General features: G+C 37.5%; 1 protein-coding gene and 1 long non-coding RNA gene across 6 annotated transcripts in view; one reads left to right on the top strand and one right to left on the bottom strand.

Moving 5' to 3' along the window:
- The window catches only part of KRIT1 (KRIT1 ankyrin repeat containing), a 43,170-nt gene extending 38,223 nt beyond the window's left edge, over positions 1–4,947 (top strand). For all 5 annotated transcript variants that reach the window (XM_043588835.1, XM_043588837.1, XM_043588836.1 and 2 more), the window contains 2 exons: positions 3,851–3,967; positions 4,455–4,947. In XM_043588835.1, the coding sequence (XP_043444770.1) occupies positions 3,851–3,967; positions 4,455–4,523 (186 nt within the window). In that variant the 3' untranslated portion in view covers positions 4,524–4,947. The remainder of the gene's footprint in view (positions 1–3,850; positions 3,968–4,454) is intronic.
- A 9,876-nt stretch (positions 4,948–14,823) lies between these two features.
- The window catches only part of LOC122487869, a 53,417-nt gene continuing 45,314 nt past the window's right edge, over positions 14,824–22,926 (bottom strand). Inside the window, exons 2-3 of the long non-coding RNA XR_006298492.1 lie at positions 16,467–16,553; positions 14,824–15,930 (exon numbers count right to left, since the gene is read on the bottom strand). This is a non-coding gene — a long non-coding RNA (uncharacterized LOC122487869). The remainder of the gene's footprint in view (positions 15,931–16,466; positions 16,554–22,926) is intronic.

Genomic DNA, 22,926 nt, shown 5'->3' with positions numbered 1-22,926 from the left:
ATATGCTAGGGTTGAATTTGACAAATTTAGAGTAAACAACTTCATTTGCAAAAATACCTTCATTTACATTAAAACTCTGCTTGGGATACAGTAGCTTCAGAGATTAATTCTCATGAAAACCCATAGAATACAGCTGTATTTTTTATATCAATTACTTCTACCTTCTATATCTTGTTTCTCTTTGAAATAAAAGAGTTTCCCATTAGGGAGTAGAACTCAGCCAATTTCATATGCTCATCAGAGCATACTTACATAAAATGTAGACACTATTGAATATATAACGCACTGTGTTGTGAATCATTGTTTTACTATAGTGAATGTATTTCTGTTTCATAACTAACTGTGCTTGTTGATATATCTTTAACCATAATAGTACTATTGCCACACCCAAGCAATAGATATTGCTGATGTCAGTTTATGTTGGCCATAATGAATGCCCTTCTGAAATAAAACTGGTTATTTAGATATCCACATAGTGTCATTCTTCCTGATCAGTTATCAACATCACTATTTCTCCTGTCCACTGGCTGGCTATTTGCTACTTGTCACTTCTGTGGTTTTCCCTTTTCTCTCTATTCCTGACATTTTCTCTTGTGCCTTTTGATTTCCCTCACTAAACAACTTGACCCTTTGTAGGTTTTATCTTGTAAAGAGAACTACTTTTTCCTTCTAGAATACACTGTATCTCTCAAAGCTACCATATGGACTCTGACTTTTCAGTTCCATTGAGCTGCTTTCATTATTGTGGGTTTCTCAATCTCTTCCTTTGTGCATAGCAACAAAACCTTTATTTTTAATTTACAACCCCAGTATTTTTGTAACCTAGCCCCCATATAATTGAGGACTTATATATTTTTTTCTATATATTAAACTGTTTTGAGACCATATTAATGGACTATTTTTTGCTTCTTGATTAAACAAATTTCAAGCATCTGATCTAAAAAATAGACAATGTAAGGTATTACGATATCTTGACTCAAATGTTTCAATGTGTTCCTTGGTAAATAGCTATTTTAGCATATCATATCCATAAAGTTATATTTTACAATATAAATACAGGTGGCTAATTTTAAAGAAGATGTTCTTAGTTTCCCATTATACATAATATACACTCATGTAAATTAATTGTATTGTTTCATTTAAGAACCCCACTTTTTTTTAAGCTTATTTATTTATTTTGAGAGAGAGAGAAAGAGAGAACACAAGCAGGGAAGGGGCAGAGAGAGGGGGAGAGAGAGAATCCCAAGCAGGCCTTGCACTATCAGCACAGACCCCTATGTGGGGCGGGAGCTCAAACCCACGCATGGGAGATCATGATCCTAGTCAAAACCAGGAGTCGGACACTTAACCAACTGAGCCACCCAGTGCCCCAGTTTAGGGCATTTTTAAAGTGAGGTTCTTGGTGTGCCTGGGTAGCTCAGTCTGTTAAGCACTGGACTCTTTTTTTTTTTTTTTTTTTTTAGTTTTTGTTAATGTTTATTTTAGAGAGAGAGACAGCTCGAGCAGGGTGGGGTAGGAGGGAGGGCAGAGAAAGAGGGAGACACAGGATCTGAAGCAGGTTCCAAGCTCTGAGCTGTTAGCACAGAGCCCCGTGAGGAGCTCAGACTTGTGAACTGCGAGATCATGACCTGAGCTGAAGTTGGATGCTCAACCGACCAAGCCACCTAGGCATCCCAGCACCAGATTCTTGATTTTGGCTCAGGTCCTGATCTCATGGTTTGTGAGTCCAAGCCCCATGTCAAGCTCTGCGCTGACAGCACAGAGCCTGCTTGGGATTATGCTTCTCCCTTTCTCTGCCCCCCACCCCACACTTGCTCTCTGTCTCTCTCTCTCTCATAATTAATAAATAAACTTCAAGAAGTATGAAAATTATTTTTTAAAATGCCCTAAAACCATATCCTTTTCACATAACATTAATTACCTGTAATAAGGGGGCCAGGGTGGCTCAGTCATTTGAGCATCTTACTCTGGATTTCAGTTCAGGTCATGATCTTATGGTTGTAAGATCAAGCCCCGCCTCAGGCTCTGTGCTGAGCACCCAACCAGCTTGGGATTCTTTCTCTCTCTCACTCTCTGCCCCTCCCCTGCTTGTGCATGCACTTTCTCTCTCTCTCAGAATAAATAAAAATAAACATTTTATCAACATTTTAAGAACTGCTAGTCATAGAAAGCAATTTTTTTATGCTTTATTTATTTTTGAGAGAAAGAATGTGAGCAGGGGAGGAGCAGAGAGAGAGAGGGAGGGAGGGGCAGAGAGAGATGGGGACAGAAGATCAAAGCAGGTTCTGCGCTGACAGCATCAAACCCGATGCCAGGGTTCAAACTCACAAACCTGAGCTCAAGTCTGACGCTTATCCAACTGAGCCACCCAAGTGCCCCTGAAAGCAAATGTTTTTAAACGTGTATTTTGAAGGATGCACAAACACTTTCTTTGTATATGTGTATATAAATAATATATTTTTAGGGCAATAAAATGCAAGTTGCTAGGAGAGATTCATTTTAAAATAATCAAAAAAGTATATTAAATGCTTATTTAAATTTAAGTTTTTTGTTAGGAAAGTGTAGGAATAGGGTTTTTTTTAATAGTTTTTTTTTTTAAATTTATTTATTTATTTTGAGTGGGGGGCAGAGAGAGACAGAATTTCAGGCAGGCTCCACACTGTCAGTGCGAGCCCCACATGGGGCTTGAAGCCACAAACTCTGAGATCATGACCGGAGCCAAAACCAAGAGCTGGGTACTTAACTGACTGAGCCACCCAGGCACCCCAGAAATAGGTTGTTCTAATACTGGTTTTAAATAATTTGATGAATTTATGAAGGCTATATTAATTATTAAAATTATGCTTATTTTTACCATAAATATATCACTATACTTATTTTCAGTGAGATGGAATTGCTTAAGTCAACCTGTTACCTCATTACATAAATTTCAGATCTGAAAGTACTATGTGAATATTCAAAAGGTACTGAATAAAGTAAAAGGGATTTTTTTTTAACGTGCGGAAAGTAAAAACTTGTACATTTAATTTTCTTGAAAGTCACTGAGAGAATAGGCATCTTCTCAACTTTACTGAGACATAATTGACATAACATTGTGTAAGTCTAAGGTGTACAATGGGTTGATTTGATATGTATTGCAAAATGATTAGTACCATAGCATTAGCTAATACCTCCACCATGTTACATAATTACCATTTTCTTTTTGTGATGAGAACACTTAAGATCTACTCTCTCAGTAACATGAACTATATAATATAGTATTATTAACTATAGTCACCATGGTGTACATTAGATCCCCAGAAATTACTCATCTTATACCTGAAAGTTTGTACTTCATGGCCGACATCTCATGTTGGCTGTCCCCCAGCCTCTGGTAGCCACCATTCTGTTTCTCTCTGTTTCTAAGAGTTCAGCTTCTTTAGACTCCACACGTAAGCGATATCCTGTTTAGTCTTTTTCTGACTTATTTCACTTAACATAATGCCCTCAAGGTCTATCCATGTTGTTAAAAATGGCATTATTTTCTTCTTTCTGATGGCTGAATATTATTCTTGTGTGTGTGTGTGTGTTTATACGTATGTGTATACATACCACAGAATGGGCATCTTTAAAATGTTTGTCAATGTGATACAAAAGATACCATTGCTGAAGGCAGTCTCCTAAGAGTCTACCATCTATGTGGTTCTGCACTTGAGGCTCTGTAAGGTTATTGAGGGAACTTTGAATACAATTTATTGTAACATTCAAAACCATTATGTTTGGACATGACTAGATCATTGTAGATAGTAAGAGAAGATAGGTGTTGTTTTTAACATACATTTCAATATAACCATTTCTAATTACGTTGCAGGCTTTACTCATCAGTCTTAAGTATGGTTGTTTTATGTGGCAATTGGGAGATGCTGATGCATGTTTTCAGATCCATAGTATGGAAAATAAAATGAGCTTTATAGTACACACAAAACAGGTAAGTACTTATCAGTTGCTCTGGACTTCTAATAATGAACTATTGTATTAGTAAAGATTCTTTTTTTTAAGTGACAATCCATTTTACTTCAAGGAAAACCTTTGATATTATGTGAAATTAAGATATTTAAGACCAAGGATAAAAGGCAGGCCTTTCCTAAGCAAATAAGCCAGAAACTTATCTGAATAATTTATTTAGTTTTATAACAATGAAACTCTGTTTTCTGGCATTTCTTTTAATTCTAGTTAGTATTCCCTATCTCTTTTATCCAGGTGTCTGTCAGGTAATCCTTCCCTCTTGATAAGTATTCTATCTGAGCCACTAGTTGCATCCCTTCAGAGCCTTAGTACCCCCTCTATTCTTGATAAACTTCCTCTAATAAGAAAGTTTCTTTTCAGATAGATAGGGAACTGCTCGCTGCCATGTATGTCATTTACACATCCTTACATGTTTCACATTTACTGTTGACATATATTTTACTTTATAGGCTGGCCTTGTGGTAAAACTATTAATGAAGCTAAATGGACAGTTAATGCCCACCGAAAGAAATTCATGAGAGGAAAGCAGCTGATACTTAAACTACCACATTTTGTAATGCAGATTTTTTCCATGAAAGATTTCTTAAACTATCACTTTTAACAAGGCACTTAGTCTCTTGTAATATATGAATGTATACTACTACATTGTACAGAATCTGTACTTACGTTTGGTGTGTAATATACCAATTAGTTTTGTATAATATCCTCATAAGCTATTCTAATTTTTGAGAGAAACACATAAAAATATGTAGATTGATCATCTGTATAATATTGGACAAAATAGTAAGCTTTATAAAAAGTTATTTTTGGTAAATGGTAAAGAATTTGGAGTGGGATGTAATGAAATTAAAATATAGCTTTGGTATAACTTTGTGTGTCATTTCAGAATATACTGAAACTCAACATATTTGAATAAAGAAAATATATTTTCTACTTAAACCATATAACACTGTTATTTCAAACATTTTTCTGTAATCTATGAACATCTCTCAGTATGTTTTTAAAATTCTTAGTTAAAATGTGTAACTAGTATAAGCTAGTATTTCTCAAAGTATAGTTCTTGAATCCCCTGCATCAAAATTAACCTGATGCTTCTTTAAACAAAGATTGCTGGGACTCAGTATATACAAGTTCATTCACTCTCTAGAAGTAACAGGGCCTAGGAATCTTAAGTTTTGGGGTTTTTTTCTGTTGAAATGATTCCAGATGCAGTAATGAATTTGGATTATTAAAGTAAATTACACAAAAGTGTCTGGCACATAAGTACACTCATACATAGACACACAGAGTAAGTGACAGTCTCTGGATATCAGTAGTTGCATTTATTATGTACATGTTGTATTTTTATGATTTAGCCTGATGAATTATATTGCCTTTGTCAAAGTAGATCACCAAATATCTGTTTCATTTAGGGGAGTACTGATATCATAGATGAGGAGCTAACTGAATTATGATGCTATTTAATAACCTTAGAAACTGGTCTTTCCGAGCCAGTAGATGGATATGTTCTTAAATTTTTTTTTTAATTTTTTGATGTTCATTTTTGAGAGAGAGACAAAGTGCAAGCAGGGGAGGGGCAGAGAGAGAGAGAGAGACAGAATTCGAAGCAGGCTCCAGGCTCTGAGATGTCTGCACAGGGCCCAATGCAGGGCTTGAACATATGAACTGAACCATGAGATCATGACCTGAGCTGAAGTCAGACACTCAACTGATGGGCCACCCAGGCGCCCCTAGACTGATATGTTGTAGGTAAGTTCAGAGATACAATAGTCATATTTGAAGCTGTCCTAAAGATTGCAGATAAGCTTTATATATCAGAATTTAACCTTCACATTAATTTCTGTTTATTTCTAATGGTGCTCTGTCTGAGCCTTATTAAAATTATATATGATTAAGTAAATTGAATGAAAAAGCCTGCTTTATCTCTAATTCTATGCTAAATACTTTTGATTCTACATAGACAGTGCTCTGTTCAGTTTCATACCTTCCAGTGGCCTCAACTGTTGACTCCCAAACCTAATATTTCAGCCTCAGATTCTCTTCTGAACTCTGGATCTTAATTTCCAATTTCTTGCTGTTCTAGCTCCACCTAAATGGCCTACAAAAAGAACGTCTATTTCATCACAGCTGGAAACCGTATTTGTTTACTTGCTCAATTCTGTCCTTCCACTTGTATTCTGTTTGGTTAGTGGCACCATCAAATTGCAGCCAGTTGCTTATCCTGGAAATCTTGGAGTGGTCTTCAACTTCTCTCCCCTTTATTACCCTCGACATTCCACTTATCAAATCTTGTCAAATTTCTTATGAGTCCTTTCCCGTTTCCTTCCTCTCTAGTTGCCCTGCATCCGCCTTAGTTAAAGTCCTTCCCACCTGTTCCTAGGTTTGGTGTTACTTCCTCCCTTGCCTCCCCTGGCTGAGGCTGTACACTCTGCCCACTTATCTGCCACACTGGTGCCAAGTTCACCTTTCTTATGGATCTGATCATTTCATTACCCTCTGAAAGCTTTTCATGGTTCCTTACTACATTACAATTAAATTCTATGTCCTCAGTATTGAATGCAGGGCCCTTAATTACATGGTCACTAATGTTCCTATCCAAATTAATGTGTAACCACTTTTCCCACACTTATCCTGTGCTCCAACCCAGTGGTTTCCTAATCCTGGCACTGCAGTCACGTGAGAAGTTTCAATACATTATGACTCAATAAATCTAGGGTGGGGTTCAAGGATTTCTGTTGGTAAAGTATCCAGTGTGATTTTGATATACAGCTAGGGTTTAGAACTCTTATAACCAACTTTAACTAGGAGTTAGCTGAATGCTTTTCCTTTCACAGAGGGAGGTGAGGATGCAATGCTACTACATCAAACAACTCCCTGCCCCATAGAATACAGTGTACCCTCCTGGAGTTACACAGTAATGCAGCCTTGTAGAGAAGGGAAGGAAAGACTATTAACATAGCATGGCTATTAAAGGCTTAAAAATATATAGCATTAGAAAGTCAATTTTCAGGGGTACCTGGGTGACTCAGTCAGCTAAGTGTCTGACTCTTAATTTCAGCTCAGGTCGTGATCTCTTGGTTCATGGGATGAAGCCCCATATCAGGCTCTGTGCTGGCAGTGTTCTCTCTCTCCTCTTTCTGCCCCTCCTCTGCTTGTGCTTGCCCTCTCTCTCAAAATAAATAAATAAACGTTAAAAAAAAAAGTCAATTTTCAAATAAGGTATTGAGAGGAAAAACTGATCATTGTCTGTCAGACCATAACAAACCAGAAATAACCAATAATGGAGAAATGCAAGTAGGTTTTAATGAGTGCCTAGGATTGGCCAGGCATTATATGTGCACTGGGGATAAAAGACACCTTTTTCCTTTTCATCATTTTTCAATAAATTTGAGTGCCTTTTATGTGCCAGGGATCCATTGCCAAGAAAAACAAAGCCCCTGCCTTTAGGGAACAAATTTTAATGAGGGAGACAATAAATACTCATGGAAATATATATTTATAAAATCTAGTAAGTGTGATGAAAGAAAAATAAGTGTATTATGTAAGCATAAAGAGGGAAACTTGATCTAGCCTTAGAGATCAGGAGAGGCACCCCTGAGCAAGTGATGCTTAAGCTCGCATCTGAGGGATGGGAGTGACAGAAACATATGAGGGAGAAGGGAAATGGGATGAGACGTTTTGACCTGAAGAGTGGTCCTGGAGAATTGATACAATTTTCTCATTTTTAGCTAAGAAGTAAATTTAAACAATTGTTTATCCAAATCACAACAAATGAGTTTCCATTGTAGAAATAAAACCAGAACAGTTAACATTGCACATGATAAATATATTAGGAAAAAAACTTGGCAAAGAACGTTACATCTTGTAAGATTTAAAGTTACCAAAACTGACACCCCCAAAAATTAGACTTGATAGAAATATGTAAAAAAGTAAAACTGGCCACAGGTTTTTGTTTTTTTTTTTAAGTTTATTTCTTTTGAGAGAGAAAGAGAAAGCGAGCACAAGTTGGGGAGGGGCAGATAGAAAAGAGGGTGGAGAGAGAGAGAGAATCCCAAACAGGCTATGCTCTGTCATCTTGGAGCCTAACGTGGGGCTCAGTCTCATGAACCATGAGATTATGACCTGAGCTGAAATCAAGAGTCAGACACTCAACCGACTGAGCCACCCAGGGGCCCACGGTTCTTGACCAAATTTAATGGATAAATTGCTTCAATAAAATTTAAAATTTAATTTGAAGGGTGCCGGGGTGGCTCAGTTGGTTAAGCGACTGACTCTTGGTTTCAACTCAGTTCATGATCTCACAGTCGAAGGATCAAGCCCTGCATTAGGCTTATGCTGACAGAGCCGAGCCTGCTTGGGATTCTCTCTCTTCCTCTCTCTCTCTCTCTCTGCCCCTTCCCTGCTCTCTCTCAAAATAAATAATACACTTAAAATAAATGAAAAAATAAAATAAAATTTGATCCTGAGGAACCCAATAGCAAAAAATGTAATTAGAAGAATTTGATATATGCAAAAACTGTTTGATGAATCAATTCCTTGCTTTATAACTTATTCAGTAAAAAATACTTCCAATGAAAATAATTTTAGTAAAATGAAAATGGAAAAAATATAAATTGTTTTTGCTGTGTAGAAAACTGATGAAGGAATTAAAGTGACTTGAGTCCATGCAAAAAATACTTTCTCAGCAAAAATCCACTTGTGATGGTATGATTCTCATTTAAAGTTTGTATTCATAATGTCAATGCAGAGGTAGGCAGACCGAAAAGGCCCTAAAGCAAAAGAAGGGTAAGTGCTAGGAGTTCTTAGAGGCCTGTGGCCTGGAGGTAAATGAAATATATTTCAGACTTCTTAGAGTGTGAGAAAGGTAATTGCAATACATTGTACCAATTTCTATGTTAGAAGGAAGCACTGGTTATTCAGGATTTGCTGGAAGGGCACCAACCATGGATGGGAAATTAGGGTCATACCCATTAGTTAAATAATAACAATAGCTAATACTTAAAATGTGCCTACTATGTGCCTTGCAGTTGTTTTAGATATATTAATTAATGTAACCCTTACAATAGTCACTCTGAAGCAGATACTGTTATTACCATTTTACAGATGAAGAAACAGAAAGTTAAGTAGCTTTTGCCAAAGAGAATATTAAGCGGTGGAGCTCAGATTCATATCTAGGCAGTCTGCCTCAGGGTATTAATGAACCAGGACCGTGGTGTAAGATTATAATAAAAACATAACAAGATATTTGTTTTCTTCTAAAAAGCTTAGGAGTCAAACTTACTAACAGTGTTGTAAATATTTTCACTTTCATATATTGTATAACTTTGAAGACAATTGTATATGGAGAGGTTATGTTACTTGTCTAAGGCCAAAAACCATCCTAGAGTCAGAATTCAAAATTTGGCAGTCTGGCTTCTGTATTCAGACATTTGTCAGGTAAAGGAGAGGGAGATGAAGAGGTTTAAAAAAAAAAAAAGCGACTATATCTTGAAGGATGTTGTGTTCCCTGCTAATGAGGGGCCATTGGAGCCTTTGGGACTTGACTAACTTAGATTGGTGTGTTACAAGATCACCCTGGGCCAGTGTACAGAAGGGCTAAAAGGGGTCTGAGTGAGAAAGTATAAGACAGTGGGGAGAAGTGGATTCATGTTTTGACAAAACCCAGTGACCTTTTGGGTTTGGGAAATAAGAGTCATAAATCTCGTCTTTCTGTCCTGGGCAACTGGAAAATGGTATCATACTGCCTAATATAAGGAATGGAAATCATTTGGCGAAATGTATTGAGTTCCACTGAGAAACGGGCAAAGGTAGAGCAGCTCCAAAGCATCTCATTAGGCAAATGGACATCAGTATGCGAAAAAAAAAAAAATAGCTTGGTACCATCCTGCATAGTTTGTATTCAATAAATTTCATATGGCCAAAAATTAAATATTAAATCTAAATGTCAACAGAGAAAAAGAGACTAGTATATTTTAGTGGCAGAGCACATTCATTTATGGATATCATAAGAGATAAGAGATGTCTAAAATGCCTTTTAGGGGCACCTGGGTGACTTAGTTGGTTAAGTGGCTGACTTCAGCTCAGTTCATGATCTTGTGGTTCGTGAGTTTGAGCCCCGCATCAGGCTCTGTGCTGACAGCTCAGAGCCTGGAGTCTGCTTCAGATTCTGTGTCTCCCTCTCTCTCTGCCCCTTCCCCACTCACGCTTTCTCTCTGGCTCTCAAAAAAGTGAATAAATGTTTAAAAGTATTTTTTTAATAGAATAAAATGCCTTTTAAATGTACACAATACAAAGGAAAGAAAAAGAATAAAGGAATTTAGAGCAACCGAATCTCATACCTGGCTAACAGGAATGCAAACTGGTGAAACCATTTTGGAAGAGTTTGGTAGTTTCCAAGTTAAAAAAAAACACCTACTGTAGAACCAAGTCATTCCACTCCTAGAAATTTATCAAAGAAACAAAAACTTATATTCACACAAAAATCTGTAATCAGATGTATATACGTTACACTTTCAATTTTTTTTCACAATTCATATGAGATATAACAATTGATAACTGCCCCAAATTGGAAACAACCCAAATATCCTTTGATGGTGAATGAAACAAACTCAGATACATCCATATCAAATACTACTCAGCAACAAAAAAGAATAAACAATTCATGAACAATATGGATGAATTTCAAATACTAACTGAAAGAAGCCAGACTCAAAAAGTTACAAATTGTAACATTCCATTTGTATGACATTCTGGGAGAGGCAAAACTGTAATGAAGTCAGAAAACAATTAGTAATCATCAGAGGATTAGAATGGGAGTGAGGAGATGTGGGACTATAAAGGGGGAGCATGAGGGAATTTGGGGAAGTAAAAAAACTGTTCTATATTTTGACTGATTGACGAATAGTATATCTTTGTCACATCTCATGAAATTGTACATCAAAATAGGAAATTTTACTACACATAAATTTTAAAAGCACATATGAGAAAAGATCATGGGTGCCTGGGTGGTGCAGTCAGTTAAGCGTCTGACTGTTGATCTTGGCTCAGGTCATGATCTCACAGTTTGTGAGTTCGAGTTCCACAATGGGCTGTGTTGATGGAGTGGAACCTGCTTGGGATTGTCTCTCCTCTCTGTCCCTCACCCACTTGTGCTCTCTCCCCAAATAAATAAACTTAAAAAAAATTGAAAAAAAATAAAAGATCATAACTTGTTATGTAAATGTTGAAAATTTACCAAAAATATATAAAAATTTAGTAGAAATGTCAGTATTCACATTCCAGTAGGGAGTAGTCAGAGGTTAACAGAGAGACTATATGTTCGGAAATGCAGACAACTTTAAATTATGGGGGGAACACCTACCTAGGTAGCTCAGTTGGTTAAGCATCTGACTCTTGATTTTGGCTCAGGTCATGATCTCACGGTTCGTGGGTTTGAGCCCTGCACCAGGCTCTGCACTTGCAGTGTGGAACATGCTTGGGAGTCTCTCTCTTCCTCTCTGTCTGCCCCTCCCCTAAATTCTCTCTCTCAAAAATAAATAAAATATGGGGAAATATAAAACTTTGTTAATAAAAATGCAAAATCTTGTTAAATTATTTAAATTCTATGAAATAACTAATTACATTAATAAAAATCAATGTTGGCACAGGACTGAGACAACATACAAGAATATTTCTGGTTGCTACTAAAAATTGGTTTAATCTTTTGGTAAAACAGTCTGGAAAATATTTACCCCCTTTGAATTGACCCCACATTGAGGACACTCAAAGGATGAGCCCACTGACCTCACTTTCTCATTTGCAGTGCTTTACTGGTATAATTTCTCCTGCTTGCTTAGAGAGTAGACTGTATGTGCTCCAATTCAACGAGGGGAAAAAAATAATAGTTTTCCAACAGGACGGTAAAAATGAAAATTGTAGAGTTAAAAATAATGCATATCCAAAGCAATTGTTTTTAAAGGAAGTCTCCGCCAGAGCATACTAAAAGCTTTAGTTAGAAATCATAAAATTATGTCATCAACTCAATTGTATGAGCAAATAACACAAGTATAAATCCCACACCAGTAATTAGCAAATCATTTGTTGACTTTTGGAATGTGCTCTGTGATGTTTTAATAACACGCCTTCCCAGTTACATTTTACAGATGTTGATTATACTTTGTGTTTGTATTTATTGAATATATACCAGTGAGGCCATGAAAGGATAAGTCATCTGCAGACAGAAAAATGGATAAAAAAATTTCACTTAAGTCAAATGTGTGCTATTTTTCCTTTCTAAATTGTTTGCTTCCAGTTAATGTTGGAATAGTTTTGTACACACAACCACTAGGAGGAAGAAAAGCTAGTATGGGTTTTTAATTTATTTCAACTATTTCACTCACAAGTAATTAAGTGTATATAGTTAAAAGTTGGATTTTAATTAATATTATCTGAACTTTGACTAACTTGATAAATCATTTACTATTTGAAAATATATGGACCACATATCTTATGTTACATAACAGTTTAAAAATAGGGCTTTACTAACTGCTATCAAGTTATTAAGTTTCCCTTCTTAAGTCATAATCAGTCATTGAAAAAAATGGTAAAATATATCATTCACATTTACAATTCCAAGATGGATTAAATAAACACTCTGATGAGAGCATGACAAAATGTTTTTGAAACTTATTTTCTAGTTATGAATAAACTTTGAGACAGTTCTAGGTAAAGAAAATCTAATTTGCTTTTTAATGTGGAGTTTAAATCACAAGTCAGAAACTTCATAAACTCCCTAAAAGAAAGGGAATGAAAAAAAAAATAATAAGAAAACTACCTGTATTCCAAAGACCAAAGGTAATACAAATAGACATATTAAAATTAAGAAGCTTTTTTCACTTCTGCTTTATGCTGAGTAAGGAAAGTAAGTATAATAAGCAGCAGCTTTTAATGCCTTGATTGAAAAAGCAAAAAATACAGACTTCTGGAACACCATCAAATCATATGTATTTCCAACAGTATTAGTTAAAAGCAGTGGAATATAATAGAGAACCCAGAAATAAAGCCACACATATTTGGCCAATTAATTTACAACAAAGGAGTCAATCATATACAATGGGAAAAGGACAGTCTCTTCAATAAATGGGGCTGGGGAAACTGGACCACTGTCTTAACAGTATGCACAAAAATTAACATAAAATGGATTAATTATTTGAATATAAGACCCAAAACCATAAAACTCCTAAATAGAAATTATAGGGGGGTAAGCTCCTTGCCATCGGTCTTAGTGAGGAGTTTTTGGATTTGACACCAAAAGCAAAGGCAGCAAAAAATAAGTAAATATGGGACTACATCAAATTAAAAACTTCACAGCAAAGGAAACCATCAACAAAATGAAAAGGCAACCAATAGATATTTGCAAGTTATATATCTATAAGGGGGTTAATACCCAAGGTATGTAAAGAACTCATACAACTCAATAGCAAAAAAAAAAAAAAAAAAATTTAAAAATGGGCAGACGATCTGAAGAGACATTTTTTTTAAGTTTATTTATTTATTTTTGAAAGAGAGCAGAGAGAGAGAGAGGGAGACACAGAATCTGAAGCAGGCTCCAGACTCTGAGCTGTCAGTGCAGAGCCCAACGCAGGGCTCCAACCCACGAACCGTGAGATCATGACCTGAGCTGAAGTCAGACACCTAACCGACTGACCATCCAGGGGCCCCTGAATGGACATTTTCCCAAAGATATACAGATGGCCAACAGGCATATGAAAAAGTACTCAACATCACTCATCATCAGGGAAATGCAAATCAAAATCACAATGAGATATCACCTCACACCTGTTAGAATGGCTAGTATCAAAAAGAAAATGGGGCACCTAGGTGGCTCAGTCAGTTGAGCAACTGACTTGATTTCAGCTCAGGTCATGATCCCAGGGTTGTGGGATTGAGCCCTGCGTTGGGTTCCACACTGAGCGTGGATCCTGCTTATGAGTCCGTCTCTCTCTCTGACCCTCTCCGCCTCTTGTGCTCTCTAAAATAGAATTAAAAATTAAAAAAAAAGTGTTGGCAAAGGTGTGGAGAAATGGAAATGCTTGTGCACTACTGGTGGAAATGTAAACTGGTACAGCCACTATGGAAAACAGTATGGAGTTTCCTCAAAAAATTACAAATAGAACTGCCATATGATCTGGCAATTGCACTTCTGGGTATTTATCCAAAGGAAATGGAAACACTAACTCAAAAAAAAAAATACATGTACCCCCATGTTCCCTGTAGTATTATTTACAATAGCTAAGACATAACAACAACCTAACTGTCCATCAATGAATGAATGAATGGGTTTTAAAAAGTGCCATACTTATATATTTATACAATGGGATATTATTCAGCCGTAAAAAGGGAATATTGCCATTACCAACAACACGGATGGACCTTGAGAGCATTATACTAAGTGAAGTAAGTCAGATGGAGAAACACAAATACCATATGATCTCACTTATACGTGGAATCTAAAACAACAAAAACAAAAGCAAGCTCATAGGGAAAACAGATTGGTGGTTGCCAGAGGCAGGGGGTAAGGGGTGGGTGAAATGGGTGAAAGAAGTCCAAAAGGGACAAAATTCCAGTTATGAATTAAGTCATGGGAATATACATCATGGTGATTATAGTTAATACTACTGTATATTTGAAATTTGCTAAAAGAGTAGATCTTAAAAGTTCATAGGAAAAAAGTTTTTGTAACTGTATGGTGTTGGATGTTAACTAGACTTACTGTGGTGATCATTTTGCAACATATGCAAATATCAAATCACTATTTTGTACACCAGAAACTAATGTTATATGTCAATTATATCTCAGTTTTAAAAAAGACAAAATATAGACTTCTGGAACACAAGCAAATTATACGTATTTCCAATTAGTCACAAAGTTCTTAACTTTAAGCAGATGACAACTTGCCAATTAAATCCACAAAACAGGATACTAAAAGGCTACACATGTAGAATTATAGAAAAGGGAACCTCAATGCTTTCCATATATTCTAAGAAGCTAATTGCATTCATTTTTCAACTTCAAATTTCAAATTGGAATTTGGCGGTGACAGAGGGCCTGGGAGATCCATACACTAAAACAATTTGAACTGTTGCAAGCTATGGAAAAGGGCTGGGGAAAGTGATAGGTCAACCACCCTGGTAACCAGGAGAACGGTGACTCTTCACCAAGGTGGAGTGCCCTACTCTGCAAAGGCCTCTGCAAATGAAAGGAGAGCGTTTGACGTGAGTCTATGGATAATATGCATTGGAGATTTTCTGTTAATTTAGTACTCTAAGAAAATTTTAAACACCACCTTGAAATAGGGATGTGATAGTGTTCATGAAAAGATATGAATGAATTCAAGCGATGTTTTTAGAATACTTTATTCAGTTGTAGTAAAACTCATTGGTTCAGTTTTGTTATATTTTAAATATTTGTATTAGTAAACCAAACAAGATCATTTTTAAGTTTTCTATTTCTTTTTTCTAAAAACTTAATATCAGGTTTTTCAATTACATCTCATATTTATGACTACAAAAACTTCCTATATTTTTTTCTGATAAATGCCATGGTTTGGTTATACTAGTCTAGAACCAAATCAGTCTTGTAACCTCAACCTTTCTCGTTTAGATGAAAGGAGAAGGCAGGTCACAGTCACTCCTGGAACCTTCTCAAATAGCAGCCCCCTGTCCTGTGTCCACACTCTCTTCCCAGTATCCTTCCTTGGAACTGCAAAGGCAGACCCGCCTGCAAATCTCCAAACCCTTGGGATGTCGGCGATCCCTTTAAACAGTGGTGCAGTCGTCACCTCACGAGATGAGCAAGCTCAGTTATTCCTGGGCCCTGGCAGCGCACCTTCAGCCTGGTTCGTGGTTTGGGACCCCAGCTGGGGTGGAAGAATGGCCAGATGGGTTGCTGAGACCAAAAGAGATTCCGTGAGGCGGTTTGAGCGAACAGTGATAGACTGGGTCTTCCACGTCACTAAGTGCCATTTTCACCTGGCTCTGTAGCCTGCTGTTCACTTCGCAGTTAGGAAAACAATGCTCGGTAGAAGCACCTAGAGTTCTCTAACCTAAACGTGGCCGCTGGCGCGCGTCCCTCTAGGAGAACTGAACGGAGACCCCGGCCTCCCCGCCGGTGTCGTAGTGTGACCCAGGCCAGCTCAGAAACGCGCAGGGGCGCGGCGGATCCGAGACGCTGGGGGCACAGGGTGGCTTCAGTGCGGGACAGCAGGTCTCCGCTATCGCCCGAGTTGCTGGATGCTTCCCTGCCCGCATCCCTGCCCTGTCTGCGACTTGAGTCGCAGCCGCTGAGAGGCTCCAGGTGAAGCAAAGAGCTGTGACTTATTTAGGCCACCATCCTCAAATCCAAAACCAAGTTTTCTTCTCCCATTTCCCCTCAACACCTACAGCTCTTTATGTCCTCCCTCTTCATGCCCCAGGGATACCCACCTCTGGCATGTGTGAGTCCTGTCTCACATTGCTTTAGCCTCTGTTGAGGGGCCTTTATTCCACACTCCAGGAAACAATTTGTTAATGCTGCAAGATATTAAAACGTCCTGCGGTTAGTGTCCAGGTCTTTCAAATAGGTAACAAATTACATAGAATTGTCCAACTTGGCTAGTATTTATGAAAACAGAGTTGGGATCTGTTTTCGCCTATTAGGTTGGCAGTATTTACTCTTTTTTAAAGAAATGTTTATTTGTTTATTTTGAGAGTGCATAAGCAGGGGAGGGGCCAGAGAAAGGAAGAGAGAGAATCCCAAGCAGGCTCCAGTGCTGTCAGCACACAGATGGCTCAATCTCAGGAACCAAAAGTTCATGAACTACAGCAGAAATCAGGAGTAGCAAGCTTACCAGGCACAGAGCCACCTAGGCACCCCCGTATTTACTTTTAAGTGAGTCTCTCAGTGCTTGTGAAAATGAGGGGGAAAAAGACTCTCTCCTATAGATTTTAAGAATGTTATTTTGCTATGTGGATCAGCCTTCAAAATATTTACATGCTAATGGTTATACAATTGATAACACAGACGAGAACAGAATTTGGCAGGCAGGAAAGATAATGCTTTTCAAATATTTTATTTCAAATCACAGTATGTTAACTACAATGTATATATCCTGTGATGATGATAATGTTCAATATCTGCACTGTTCAGTAAGGTGGTCACTAGGCACATTTGGCTGTTACGCACTTGAAATGTGGCTAGTGTGACTGAGAAGCTAAATTATAATTTTCTTTAATTTAAATTGAAATAGCCACGTGTAGCTACTGCTACCATAGTAGACAATGATGCTATATAGTAAGGTCTCAATTTTGTAAAAAACAAAAAACAAAAAACAATAGTAGTATTTATGATATTACCACTGGTTATCTCTAGGAAGCATTTATAGAAAACATCATAGTTGCTTCTTCAGCATCTGTTCTTCCTTTGGGTTTGGGCTGCTCTATCTCCCTGAGCACGCATGCGTGCACACACACACACACACACACACACATTTCCTCTATGATATTTGGGGTAGGCAAATGCTAACCCTGGCTACGGGGGTGAGCCATACTATCTAAAATAATATTACTCTGACTCCTGGCCACAGTCATTGATACAAGATTGGGCATTTGACCTAGTTTGGGCCAATAGAATAAGCGATCTCATCTCTGACTCTATTTCTCCTCTATTACCAGTCCAAACTGGATGCAGCATTCACCATTAATTTGTAGGTATCTAACACAAAGACCAGAGCAGCCCTTGTGTAGTTAAGTGTTTCATCTTACGCTCTTTTGTTACACAGCAATGTGAATGTACCGAATGCTACTAACTACACACTTTAAAATAATTAAAATGATAAACTTTACATATATTTTACCACAATTAAAAAAATAAAAACAACCCTTTTGCAGAAACACAACCATACACCTGGGGAAAAAACTACCGTGAACTGTGGTAACCCATCAAGATCACAATCCCATGTATGCCACACTTACAAAGAAAGCCCTAGGGCTACAGCCACCTGAAAAAGCCATCCCACAAAAGTCAAATGCACAATCTGGGCTGCTGCAAAATGTCGAGGTCAAAACTCTACAGCCATAAACCATGGACCCTTAACACCCCAGAGACTTAATTTCTCCAGAATCAGAGAAACCCCAATGTGGGCTTGAACTCATGAACTGTGAGATCATGACCTGAGCTGAAGTTGGATGCTCAACCAACTGAGCCACCCAGGTATCCCAGTTCCCCCCCAATTTTGACATAATTACTTTGTCATCACACAGATGGACAATCTTGGCTCCCTTAACAGGTATTCAACCCTTTTTTATTCTATGCAAGCCAGCTGACTAGAACACATATCTTTTTTTTTTTTTAATTTTTTTTTCAACGTTTTTGATTTATTTTTGGGACAGAGAGAGACAGAGCATGAACGGGGGAGGGGCAGAGAGAGAGGGAGACACAGAATCGGAAACAGGCTCCAGGCTCCGAGCCATCAGCCCAGAGCCTGACGCGGGGCTCGAACTCACGGACCGCGAGATCGTGACCTGGCTGAAGTCGGACGCTTAACCGACTGCGCCACCCAGGCGCCCCCTAGAACACATATCTTGTAGGCAGAAAGACCTGGAGGGAACCCAGAAGGAGCTGAGGTCATCAGTTATTCAAGTGTTCTCTGTAAAGGAGATATTCTGGAGATGAGGTTCAAGGCCAAGGGCATTACACAGATGGAGTTTCCTCTATATAGAAATATGAAGCCAGGAGAAGGTAGTTACTTCACCACGTCTTGAGAAGAAAAAGAAAACTTGGACAAACCAGTAACCATCACATATAATAAGTAAGAGATCAAAAAAAATTTTTACAGGGGTACCTTTGTGGCTCAGTCGGTTAAGCATCCAACTTCAGCTCAGGTCATTATCTCTCAATTCATGAGTTCAAGCCCCGCATTGGGCTGTATGCTGACAGCTCAGAGCCTAGAGCCAGCATGGGATTCTGTGCCTCCCTCTCTCTCTGCCCCTTCCCTGCTTGTGTTCTGTCTCTCTCAAAAAATAAAATAAAAAATGTTAAAAAATTAAAAAAATTACAGAACTTTTAGGGAACAGATTATCCCTATAACATAAAATGCTTCAACAAATAGATAATTAGCTTACTTTATGAGGTTAACCTTGACAACAAAACTGGATAAGAACATTACAAAAAAGTAAAATTATCAACAAAATTGCTAATAATATAGGCATAAAAACTCTGAGTAAATGTTACATGTAATTCAGAAGTGAATTAAAAAGCAATGTATCATGACCAAGTTTGATTTACCCTCCGAATGCCAGATGTTCAATAAAGCAAATCTATTAATGTAATATACCACATTAGCAGATTAAAAATATAAGACAAAGATAGCTGCTATCATTCCCCCTATTCCACATTGTACTTACTGAAGGGCTTGAAAAATGCACTAAGACAATACATGAGTCAGAGAATTGGATAAGAAGAAACAAATACTGCCAATGTTTATGACACTGTCCTTATAAAAAAATCTAGGAGGATGTATAAAGCCCAGTCATATTACTGAAGACAAGATCAACAAACAAAAACCATTAGTGTTCCTATATACCAATATTTAAAAAACTAAAAAAAGACATAGAAATCAGATATCATTCCTAATAGCAAAAGAGATATACCATGTTATTAAATAGGAAGAATCAATATCATAAATGTATCACTTCTCTCCCAAATTAGTTCACAAATTTAATCCAATTCTTATTGAAATACAAGCAAGATATTTTGTGGAACTTGGACCCTGACATTGATCTGGGTATGTAAAGGATTGAGAATAACCACCATAGTTTTGAAGAAAAAGGATAAGGGAAGAGGACTATCTCTACCAGGTACCAAGATTTATTATAAAGTTATAATCATTAAAACATGTGCTTTGATGCAAACTTAGGCAAATATATAAAAGGAATAGAACTGAAAGTCAGAAACAGCTCTACACATATGACTGAGGCAGCATTAGAAATCAGTGAAGAAAGAATTTACTATTGAATATATTGAAAAATTAAATTAGATCCCTTCCTTACAGCATATGCAAAATAATTTCCAAATGGATTAAAGAACTAACTGTGAGAGACAAAGCATAATTTTTTTTTAAAAATTGTGCTGGATATATACCATTTACCACTTACATCATCTGTTAGTCTTTGCTGCATAGGAAACACTTTAAGCTCACGATTCTGTAAGCCATTTGGGGTTGGCTCAGTTAGACAATTCTTCTGATATTGGTGGCTAGGCTCACTCATGCATTTGTGGTCAGCTGTCTGTCACCTAGATCACTCTGCTTCTGAGTGTTGGCTGGCTGAAGGCTGGAGTCAGTAGCCAACTGTCTCTCATCATCCAGTAAGCTATCCAGACTTCTTCACACAGCATAGATGGTAGGGGTCTCAAAAACTGTGAGAGGACAGTCAGTCTCCCAGTGTCTGAGTGCTTTTCAAAGTTCTGTCTGTATCTTGGTTGCTAATGCCCCATTGACCAAAATCAGTCACATGGCCAACATGAGATTCAAGAGATGAGGAAATATGGGGCGCCTAGGTGGCGCAGTCGGTTGGGCGTCCGACTTCAGCCAGGTCACGATCTCGCGGTCTGTGAGTTCGAGCCCCGCGTCAGGCTCTGGGCTGATGGCTCGGAGCCTGGAGCCTGCTTCCGATTCTGTGTCTCCCTCTCTCTCTGCCCCTCCCCCGTTCATGCTCTGTCTCTCTCTGTCCCCAAAATAAATAAAGGTTGAAAAAAAAATTAAAAAAAAAAAAAAGAGATGAGGAAATAGACTCTACTTCTTGGTACACATACAGACATTGGAAAAACTTGTGGCCATTTTTGTAATCTCTATTCTCTGATTCTGCTTTGTGCCCCAAAGGGCTAAACTGTAGGGACTTCATCAAGGGTCCCTCATGCTCTCTGGCTTCCCTATTAGTTTAGCCAACAGGGAGCTGCAGCAGAAGCTAAGAATGGAGGAGAATGAGAATGAGGATTTATTCCCCTGGCTCTCTTTGTTATAGCATTGCTGCAGGCTGTGTTCATTCACCAGGGCCCAAGCTCCAGTTAGGTGGCCTTTGTCCACAGTGTACTGTCTGGGTTCTCTCTCACTTCCACTTCAGGCTTAGGAGTATCAGTGGGGCTTACTGTACTAGCTCTAGGATACAACACTCTCCTCTGTGATTTCCCTACACTCTACCCATACCTTTGTAAATAAACTGTTAAACTTTCCTCAAGTTTACAAATTCAGACTTTGAATTTGAGGGGATCATGTTCTCGTATGATACAGAAGTAAATATAGAAGACTTTTTCAAGTCACAAAAAACAAAAACCATAAAATTAAAACACTACAAAACACATTGTGGAAATAGAAAATCATAAACCCAAATACTTGGACTTAGCCATGGTTAAAGTTAAAGCCAAAGGCCATACATTTTGAGAAACTTTGAGTGGAGATGATTTGGACACAGATAATTTTAATAATCTTTAGCACTAAGTTAAACAAAAGCCAAAAATATATTGATTAAATCACAGTCTGGCCTGGTGTGGTTAAGGCTCTACTGAAATTAGTTCTATGCATGATATAAAATAATTTATTTAATATGCCTCCTATAATGGACATTTATGTCATTTCTAATATGTTACTATTAAAAACTATGCTTTTTGCATCCACTTAAGAATTCATTCTCTATCCTTGGGGCACCTGGGTGCCTCAGTTGGTTAAGCATCCGACTCTTGGTTTCAGCTCAGATCATGATCTCAAGGTTCGTGGGTTCAGGCCCCACATTGGGCTCCATGCTGGCAGTGCGGAATCTGTTTAAGATTGTCTCTCTCTACCCCCCCCCCCCCGCCCCTCCCCTATGTGCACTCTCTTTCTCAAAATAAATAAATAAACTTAAAAATATATTTTAAAAAAGAATTCATTCTCTATCCTAATGTCATGAAGACATCTTCCAATTTCATATACTTGAAATCTCACTGTTTTATTTTTCACATTTAAATCTATAATCCACCTAAAATTGATTTTTGTGGATGGCAAGATAGGAGTCAAATATCTTTTTCTTTCTATATGAATTCCCAGTTGACCCAGAATCAAAAGGCATACTTTCTATAGTGATCTTAGTGCCACCTTTGTCATGTTCCTCCTTTTAATTTCAACTTTTTTATGATCTTATGCTTTAGAGTCATGGTTCATAAATAGCACTTAGGTTTTTTGTTTGTTCGTTTGTTTTTAATCTGACTTTGAATTGGTTATTTAGTCCATTCACATTTATTTTGATCATAATATGCTTGGACTTGTTTCTACTTACTTTTAAATATTTTTCTGTCCAATTTCTTTTTCTCTCCTTTAGTACTTTTTAAAAATTCTGACTGAATATTGTTATTGTTCCTCTTTTCCTTTTCTCCTCTTTTTCTCCTGTGTTTCTCCTTAAAGTTTTTCTCTTTACAAGTCTGGTATTTATTCTCTCTACTTTCATTCTGTTGATAATAAGTCTTAAAAATTAATCAGGGTGCACGGTGGCTCAGTCATTTAAGCATCCCAAACTCGGTTTCGGCTCATGTCATGATCTCGTGGTTCGTGGGTTCAAGCCCCACATCAGCCTCTGCACTGGCAGCGCAGAGCCTGCTTGGGATTTTCTCTCTCCCTCTGCCCCTCCCCTGCTTGTACTCTTTCTCTGAAAATAAATAAATAAACTTAAAAAAATTATCAAATTTTATCAAGCATGCCTAACACAGTCTTAAAACTGAACAACTTATCATCTACCTCAGATAAAATAGACTTTAGAATGTTTTAGCTCAGGTCTTGTTTTTATTTTATTTTGAAATGATTTTAGATTTACAGAAAAATTGCAATAGTAAAGAGAATTCCTTTCTACCCTTCACCCAGCTTCTCCTAATAGTAATAGT

Source organism: Prionailurus bengalensis, chromosome A2 (genome assembly GCF_016509475.1).
Source record: "Prionailurus bengalensis isolate Pbe53 chromosome A2, Fcat_Pben_1.1_paternal_pri, whole genome shotgun sequence".
In the NCBI taxonomy this organism is placed as follows: Eukaryota; Metazoa; Chordata; class Mammalia; order Carnivora; family Felidae; genus Prionailurus; species Prionailurus bengalensis.
Note: the sequence above shows the minus strand (reverse complement) of the source record. Positions and strands in the feature narration are given on the sequence as shown.